The following is a 9,049-nucleotide window of genomic DNA, read 5'->3' on the forward strand; positions in this document are numbered from 1 at the left end:
TTTCGATTCGGACCACTGCCTTGTACGTTCACCCCTTGTTCTCTAGTCGGCGTGGTTTCCCCTTGTTTGCACACGGACAACAGCTCCCCTTGTTTCTCTCTTCGCTATTGTCCTACGGCCTTGTACTCGGTGCCCATGGCAACGCCATTGTCCCCTTAGCGCCCATTGTTCGTTCCTCGTATATAGCTGGATCCCTTGCTACCTGGAGACTCTAGTTTCGACCTCTTGTCTCCAGGTAAGCCATCGTGTATTTCGCTCTGTAGATACTTCGCTCAATACACATCTTGTCTCCAGTCCTGCCTGTTGAGCTCCGCTCCAGTCTCACTGCGATCAGAGCTCGTCGGCGCTCCTGCCTGCCTCGCTCGTCTCCACTTACTCGCTCGACAGTCAGTCGTAACAATTTGTAAGCTAGATAGAACATTCTGGAAGGTCTTCAGAAAGGTATATATACCGGACTGAAAGTGCCCCCAAATAAAAAAATCAGTCAAGAATTCACCAGTTCAAAGCAAGTGTGCTTAAAGCAAGTGTTCAGTAACTGCATAAGCAATCGATAGTGAGGCTGGAAAGTCTAGTTTCATATCAGTTGAGAGTTGTATAGCCTTTCCTAAGAGGGGAGAGACATATTGACTCAGCAGTTGAAGTAAGTATAGTGTTAGTGTTAGTCAGTTGGACCTTAGCAGGATTGGATTCCTGGGGTTTAGCAATTGGTAACACTCAGATCAGCTGATAGTCAGAGGGCTAGTCAGCATAGGTAAGACAGGAAGAGTCTCAGATAGACTCACGGAACAAGCACAGACTGTATAGAAAAGCCAGATATAGGGGAAACTCTGCTGAAACAATCAGTACACCCAGAAAAAGTTGTGAAAGGATTCTGTGGAGCTGGTAAAGGGTCTACATAGTCAGAGTAAACACACACAGCACCACAAAGCTAGACAGCATTGCACAGACTTTTGTCAGAATTGTCGAATACAACCGCAACCAACCCGAACTCGACGAGGTCAATTTTGGAAAAACAGGAAACCTCATACACCTTGTGGCAGAGCTTCTTAGGTTTATAGAAAGCTGAGATTCACCCCTCACCCATACATATAGAGATTTGTTATATAAACTCTTCTCACACCCAGACCTCGAGAAGTACGACACCATGCTGCCCACTTGTTAATGGTGGTGGGGACGGGGTAGGTGAGGTGAACACATTGTCGCATGCTTTCTGGGAGATGCTCCTTGTAGAAGGATAGCTGGGCAGTGTCTTCGAGTATACCGACTAGGGGGCAGAGGTGGAAGAATTGCGCATTGAAGGTGTCCAGCGCAGCAGGTCGGTATCCGAGGTGGTACAACTTGGATGCTGCTGTAGCGGCTTCCTCAATGGGCTGGAAGGTCTGCTGTAAGACGGTTCTGAATGCAGTCCAGGTGTTCCAACCGTTTCATCGGGCCTGAGCGATATAACTGACCTTCCAGGTGATCACCTTTGGTCCGTCCATGAACGTTAGGGCAGTGACAATGCGGCTCTGGTCTGTGACATAGTCGGCTGGTCGTGCTTCAAAGAACAGGAAGAGTTTGTTGAGGAAAGTGCATAGATTGTCACGATCTCTGTCAAAAACATTGGGTGCACGGACTCTGGTTCGTCCGGCAGCGATGCCTGGTGCGCCAAGAGGTGCCACGGGTGGTGGTCCGCCAGGTCCTTGAGGGGGTCCACCTCCCAGAGGAGGTCCTCCAACTTGCAGAGGTCCACCGCCTTGAGGGGGTCCGCCACCCTGAGGAGGTCCGCCATGAGGTGAACCAGTGGGCGAAGGCGGGCGAGTAGGTGGAGGGATTCTGCGAGGTGGTACAGTAGTAGTAGGTGGTCACTCTTGCCCTGCATTAGTTCCAAGTCCACGGAATGAGTCACAGGTTCCCGGATCTAGCTCAAATATAGTCCACGATTGCAACCGTGTTCGCACAATGAAATTGTTTTACCTCCATCCTTAAAATGGACCATGACTAGGGAACAAACCCCTATTATCTCATCTGGTAGCAGTGACACTGAGGCTGAGAAATCCCCTCAACCTGCAGAGGGATCTCTAGAACCTCGCTCAGGCACTCCCAATGATAATAGTTTAGCGCAACCTCCAGATGAAGAATCTGATGAGGATGATGACTCAGAAGAATCTGATGATGATGATGACAAGGAGGAAAATCAGTCAGATGAAGTCACTAATGCGCTTTGTGGCTCAACTCAGATTGAGATGGCAGATTTATGCTAGGAAGGGGGAGCATCCCTCATCCAAAAACTAATCGCAAAAGCAATACCACCAATTGAGGGGGAGAAAGTTCTGCCACGTAATGTGTGTGAATGGACTTTCCGTGACATCACCAGTCTACCTATGACTGAGCCAAAAAAGTGGATTACCGCATGCAATCAAGAACTAGAGGCTCTTCGTGCATGCAACGTCTATGATCTGGTCAACTGACCGAAAGATCATAAGGTCATGACAAATTGCTGGATATTTGAATCCAAAACTGACGGTCAAAAGAAAGCTAGACTTGTTGCAAAGGGCTTTTCCCAAGTTGAAGGCGAAGACTTCGACAAGATCTTCTCCCCAGTTGTGTGTTTTGAAACAGTTCGTCTTATTATTGTCCTAGCTGCACTCGAGGACTGGCATATCTCCGGTCTGTTGGCTGCAGTGGGCCTCAGAGGGGTCACAATGGCCTAAGTCGAGCTCTGTAAGTCTTATCATTGCAAGGAAACTGTGCTACACACCTAAGCCGAGCTCTGTAAGTTTCAAGGACCACAGAGTCGACTCAGGTGCAGATGATGGCGCACAGAGCACGTGGGAACTAGCTAACATGACCATACACTGAGTGGTGCAGGAATGGGGCCAAACAGACCAGAAATGTGTAAGGTAGACACTATTTTAGAGCGCAGTCAGATCTGCAGTAATGGAGACTACTAGTGAAGGAAATGCAATATCTCTATGTAAACGAGAGTTGTGACTATACGAAAATTACCATACGTAGTGGACAGCGCAAACCATGTATGGCACAAAGCAGGACTTGGTGCGATTCAAATTGACGGCGCTACAGCACCGACTCCAGCAATTAAATCCTTGCTCTACCTGATGCTCGGTACCAGACCGGATCTGGCATTCGCCATGACCAGTTTGTGTCCAACCTGTTAGTGTCAGCGCTTAATTGCATTGGATGGACAAACATGGACAAATGTTAGCAGTACGATGCCGTAGCCACGTCACTGTACAATCCCTAGTCCGTCACTACGAAGCCTTCGGTTTAAGCCCAATTCTCCTGTCTGTGTCTGAGTTCTGAGGTGCCGCTGGGCCCTCATCTATGCTTGTTTTCTCTCATTCTAACATAACCCATCTGAAGAACACCTTAATCGTGCACTCTACATCTGCCAATATCTAGTCGGGACAAACGATTACTCCCTAGTCTTTCTTTCTTTCTTTCTCTTTCTAGATCCCATTTATTGCCCTGCCAGGCCGCGCCTCATGGTAGGCTTTAAAACACAAAGACTGTCTACACAAAGAAGAGTGGGTATTTGGTGGAACAATGTGAGCACGAGGCTCGAGCAAACTAGGAGGATGTAATGGGGAAGTAGCGGTGACAAATGGTGCAAGGGGAAGGGCTGGGCGGAGACCGGAAGGGGTGGAGTGCAGAGGTATGCTAGTGAAGGATCAGTGAGTGGCAGGACTCAGTATCTATGCGTTGCGGCCGCCCGTCCACCCTTGGCCAGTGAAGGCTAGGGTGCGGGTTGCAAACCTGCTGCCCGATGGGTACAATTGCGTCCCTGGGACTCGCCTCTTGCTGCAGTCAGGAGTACGCCCGGCGGTATCCCCGCCGTTCGTCAGAACTCCCCCGCCCCTAGAGCGGGCGGACGCCCACAACGCATAGGTACAAGGGATCTGAAGTCTTGGATACATGCATAGCTAGCAAATGTATATAGGGACGTTGTATCGTACTGCACACATGTGCCAGTGAGCATAACCTGGGAAAGTATCAGTGATGTCAGTGCAGCAGTCCATACTTGAGAAGTCATGAATGGGAAAGGCTCAGCGCAGCAGTTTGGAGCACTGTGGCTCAGTGCTTGTCTTTCTTCACGTCCTGAAAAAGAAACAGAGATATTAGCAGTACCGTCTGTCTGTGCGCTATCATGTTTTGTGTCAAGTGTGTGTGTGTCATCAACCCGGGACCTTTGTGAACCAAACGGGAGCTGCGTCTGCACCATGCGTGCACGCTCTTTCTGCGCCCTAGCACGTTGCGAGGGCGCCCTTGGTCCTTTCGCAATACCTTCCTCTACAACATCCCTCAGCTGAACTCTTGTAGCGGAGGCAGCTCTATCGTGCATCTTAGGGACCCATGAATCTGGGTCGCCTGTAGGGAATAATTGGAGGCAATTCTCTGGGCAGCGAGCATCTAACTTGCCTAGATGGTCTAGGAATACCGGGCACTCCCGGTCCCATGCGGCATGACCCTTCTCATTGCAGTTCACACAGTGATACTGCTGCGGCTCTTGTATCTTACAGTCTGCTGTTCGATGTGAGTGTGCACATGTCCCACATGTATCCCGTTCCTGAGGGCATTCCTTGGCCAGGTGCCCTGCACCGTAGCGCTGGCATTTGGAGCACCTCAATGGTTCTGCTAGGTTCTTCCTTACACTTACATGGCGGCCCGCTAGTACCAGACCTGCTCGGATAACCTTGTTGGCTGCTTCTGGAGAGGAGAGCGTAACCAATAGGTGAGCAAAACGTTGGCCTTGGTACCGCTTGTGAATTGGCTTAATCCAGCAAGCATCTACAATTGCCCCTTCCTGAAGATCAAGATCCAGTTCTGTCTGTCGCCATTGTGTGGTATCAGTTGGATCTAACCCAACCGGTGTAAACTCCGCAACCAACTTGTACTGGTGAGGGCGAATCTTTGCCCTTGGGCTCAACACAAACTCATAATCGCGTGCGTGCTGCACTATCCACTTCGCCAGGTCTGGTGTGGCGAGCTCCAGAACTACTCCCCCGTTCCGGAGGGCCTTCGCTGCAGTAAAGCGGAGGCCTTCCGGAACGTCAAGTTCTTCTCTCGAGAGGTAATCAAGCGCGTCATTAGCCTGCTCTAGAATCTCCATCTCCGAGAGTGTGCCATCGCAGTTCCCAGGGAAGCCATCGATAAGGATCTGTCGCGCACAGATGCTCTCCCGGTCTACAACACTCAACTGCGCAGCTCGTGTGGTACCAGGGAGGCTCGCTCTTACAGCCTCTGCATAGGAGAAAGGGAGAGAGCCAGGTGATGACTCACCGAGGGGGAGGCCTGTGCGTCCTGCCTCCCGAATGTTCTCTACAGCCCCTTCAATCTTCTCCTTTGCACATTCCGCAACCCCTGCCAGCTTGTTTGTGAGTTCAGCAATATGGTTGCCAGTGGCGGCCACCCTCGCCTCCAGGGTGCTGATGAGTTCTTTTGTCTACGACTCAAAGCGGGTGAGTACAGCTTCCGTCAATGATTTGCTTACCGCGCTCTCTATGACCGCCTTGGCATAGACGGCTAATGCTATGCAACACTCCGACGCCCATGCCATCTTCCCTGAGAGTCCCACCCCTACATGATGAAGGCTCGTGATGAGGCCCTCTGCCGTGGGTTCTCCAGCCGCCGGTACCAACTGATTTTTTCGCAAGACAGCGAGAGCTTCATCCATGGTCTGAATCTTGTCTACCACTGCCGTAAAGGTGGCTGTAGCCGGTGTGGACCGCAGTTGCTTGGTAGGCGGTGTGCCTGTCGCTACGGTTGTTGATGTCTTCCTTGTCTGTAAGGCGGTTTGTGGCGATGCTGCCGGTCCTCGCCTGGTAGCGTCCTGGGGCATCCTACTGTCCGTGTGTATTGCTGCTGTTTCTCGTACGCTATAGACCGTCGCCCAGAGGGATGACTGACCGCACGACGTAGCCCGCTCCTATTGGCTGACGATCGTGGGAAAGCTGCCGTAGGTGGTGGTACGAGTCTCCCTAGTCTATGACGGTGCTTCACAGACAGACCTCGTCGCTGGTACTGATTCAGACTGGGCCTCCAATGCCAACTCTCATCAGTCACTGACCGGTTTCTTCTTGAAACTAGCAAACAGGATCTTCACGTGGCAATCACGAGCACAGAAGACCAACACTCTTTCTTCTATGAAAGCTGAGTACATGGTAATGAGCAATTGCAGTCACCAAGTGGTCTGGGTTCGCAATCTACTTGCTGAACTTGACTATCATGTCAATCACATACCTCTATCTGGAGACAATCAAGGATGGATCTTTATTGCATTGAATCCTGTGATGGAGTCAAGGTCAAAGCACATTGACATCCAATATCACTATATCTGCAAGGTACATGATAAAGGAATCATTGATGTCTTTCATATAGACCGAAATGACAATCCTTGGACATCTTTACCAAGAACCTTGGTGTAGTGAAGTTCTTGAAATTTTGCTCACAACTTGGTCTCTGCTTCTCAAAGTCCAGAGCTGCTTAAAGTGCCTGCTACGCTTGCGTAACCATTCGGATACTTAGCGAGGGGGAGTGTTGATCAGGCGCTGGTTTACACAGATTGCCTAACACAGCCGTCACAAGATATAGAACGGCACAGCCGGTTGCTGCAATAACTGAGGCTGTATTACTCATGTGGTATACACACAGCTTCTCTGCATGACTATGCATCCTGGAAATGTACTCTATAGTACTACGTAGCCACAGATATACAATTGTATATATAGGGGACTCCTGTACCCCCAATCTACAGTTCACTTCACTCGAACGTCTCCTCTCATCGCTCTTACGAGCCTCTTACAACCAACAACCCCAGCCCATTACATAAGTATTTATAGAGTTGCTTACCCCCCAGGTGTGACAAATGCCCAAGACTAGCACAGCCGCAGCCTCGGCCGGGTTTACCCCATTTGGGCAACTGCTACCCGGCCGGCTCCTATGCACATTATGTACTACTAGTACTACCCATAGTGGTTTGCACGAGTGATACGATTAGCTACTGCATGTAGCTGTATTATGTACATGATATGCAAGCATATGACAGCATGCAGAGACTTCTGAAGGTATCTGGCCTGCACTGAGCATGTGAAGCTCATGCTCACAGCGACCACTCCTCATGCTCTACGGAGGCCCATTGCCACGTTGCTGCGAACTGCAATGTAACAAATTATGTAGATATGAGGGAAAAAAATGGAGCACACCAAGTGCGCACAGTCTGACCTGAAGAGCAATGGAATGGTTTGACCAGGCCATATCTGGGCCCGCCCCCGGCCAGGTGGCAAACTCACCCATCTACTCCCAGCCGAGCACCACTTTGTTTTACTCCATAATAACATTCAATTGTGTACCAGCTATGTCCAACTGCATTTGTGCTGTTTTAATCCGGTCACTACTTTGCAAGATCATTAATATGTTGCCCAGCCGGTCGGCCAGGAAGTCACTGTCACCACCTTTGGTCATGACTATTTTCCGCCCGAAATGCACACGTTACAATATTACGACACACAAATCTTATTTCCAGTCACTACTTCTACATAGATGTATTCACCATCTTTGCTGCTCGCTCCACAACTGTACCAGACGTCCCTCATCCGCGAACATCTCAAGGTGCGTGCTCAGAGCCTCAAACTTGCCACGGAACGCCGCCTGTATGCAATTGTCGGTCGCCTAGTTGGTCGCTTGCATCAAGGTGGTGTTCAGAGCTCTCATGTCGTCCATAGCCCCCTCATTCGCTTTGGCGTTGAACCGTGCAGCATCCATGATCAAGCGATACACTCCCGCCAGACACTGCCTGCGGAAAGCTTCCCCAAGTGCAGCCGGATGGGATGTAACAGAGTCCGGTAAGTTGGTCCCAATGCCTGTGGTCAAAGCTTCTCCCTCTTCGGCTGGAGGGGATGTGGTCAAGTTCGGTAGGTCGGGCCCGACGTTCGTGGTCAATTCTCCTACTCCGCGCAGGAAGCATTCCAGTGGTGAGTTCTTCACGATGAGTTTGAGGGCCTCCAAGACCTCCAGTGAGGCAGCCATTACCATAGGCGACACCTCATCTCCCTCCTCTCCCACGTGGCCTCCTGTCTTCGCACCATCGTCTGCCACAGCATTGGACGACTCAGCCGACGATGCTTGGCGCTCTTACTCGGCCGTCCAACACCGCCTCCCAAGCGACCAAACTATGGCAGCCGCTTGCAGAAGGCCTGCCGTCGTGGAAAGATCCTCGTTGATCCCGGATTTGATGGACGGTGGAAGAGGTGTCGCCCGATCGGAGTCTGGCATGCCTGCGGACTGGCGAGAAGGTTGGGGCGCTCCAGCTCCTCCCGTCTCCAGATGAAGATCAAGGCTTGCTTCCCGGGCAATCGCCTGGGCCAGGGGCGAGGAGGCTACGGGAGTGGAAAGTGCGGCAGGATCGCCCAGGTACTCCAACTCGCTGTCTGATGTGTTCTCCGGCAATATCTTCATCCGCTTGTCGTCTTCCGCTACTCCAGGTCATAGAGTCAGCGTTACAATAGACTTCGTAGTCAGTCTCATGCGACGTACCTGTCTTACCGCCCGAAATGGTCGTCCATGGGACCATACCTACAGGGCCAACGACTGCATAGTCATCATCGCTCTCTGTTGGAGTCGGTGCTGTAGCGCCTGCGGTTTTAATCGCACAAAGTCCCGCATCGCGCCATACATAGTTCGCGCTGTCCGCTATCTACGGTAATTTTCGTATAGTCACAACTCTCGTTCACATAGAGATACCGCATTTCTTTCACTAGTAGTCTCCATTACTGTAGATCTGATTGCACTCTAGAATAGTGTCTACCTTACGCACTTCTGGTCTGTTTGGCGCCATTCCAGCGCCACTTAGTGTATGGTCGTGTTAGCTAGTTCCCACGCGCTCTGTGCGCCGTCATCTGCGCCTGAGTCGACTCTGCAGTCCTTAAGACTTACAGAGCTCGACTTAGGTGTGTAGCACAGTTTCCTTGCAATGATAAGACTTACAGAGCTCGACTTAGGCCATTGTGATCGCTCTGAGGCCCACTGCAGCTAACAGGTTATGAGCCCTGCG

General features: G+C 51.0%; 3 protein-coding genes across 3 annotated transcripts; all 3 read right to left on the reverse strand.

The window, feature by feature from the left end:
* Positions 1-839: 839 nt before the first annotated feature.
* On the reverse strand, positions 840-1,771 carry DICSQDRAFT_175630 (uncharacterized protein; the record flags this gene model as incomplete). The annotated part of the gene is made up of 4 exons (XM_007371513.1): positions 840-879; positions 1,156-1,379; positions 1,452-1,590; positions 1,617-1,771. The coding sequence occupies 4 exons, from the start codon at positions 1,769-1,771 to the stop codon at positions 840-842; spliced, it is 558 nt and encodes a 185-aa protein (XP_007371575.1).
* A 2,574-nt stretch (positions 1,772-4,345) lies between these two features.
* Positions 4,346-4,915, reverse strand: DICSQDRAFT_17832 (uncharacterized protein; the record flags this gene model as incomplete). The annotated part of the gene is made up of 1 exon (XM_007371514.1): positions 4,346-4,915. A coding segment is annotated over one exon (570 nt), but the record flags the coding sequence as incomplete, so codon positions are not given.
* A 2,753-nt stretch (positions 4,916-7,668) lies between these two features.
* Positions 7,669-8,569, reverse strand: DICSQDRAFT_175632 (uncharacterized protein; the record flags this gene model as incomplete). Its single annotated transcript, XM_007371515.1, has 3 exons — positions 7,669-8,087; positions 8,148-8,471; positions 8,533-8,569. 3 exons carry the CDS (start codon positions 8,567-8,569, stop codon positions 7,669-7,671), a joined length of 780 nt encoding a protein of 259 aa, XP_007371577.1.
* Between the last annotated feature and the right edge of the window lie 480 nt (positions 8,570-9,049).

Source organism: Dichomitus squalens (genome assembly GCF_000275845.1).
Source record: "Dichomitus squalens LYAD-421 SS1 unplaced genomic scaffold DICSQscaffold_113, whole genome shotgun sequence".
Taxonomy (NCBI): domain Eukaryota; kingdom Fungi; phylum Basidiomycota; class Agaricomycetes; order Polyporales; family Polyporaceae; genus Dichomitus; species Dichomitus squalens.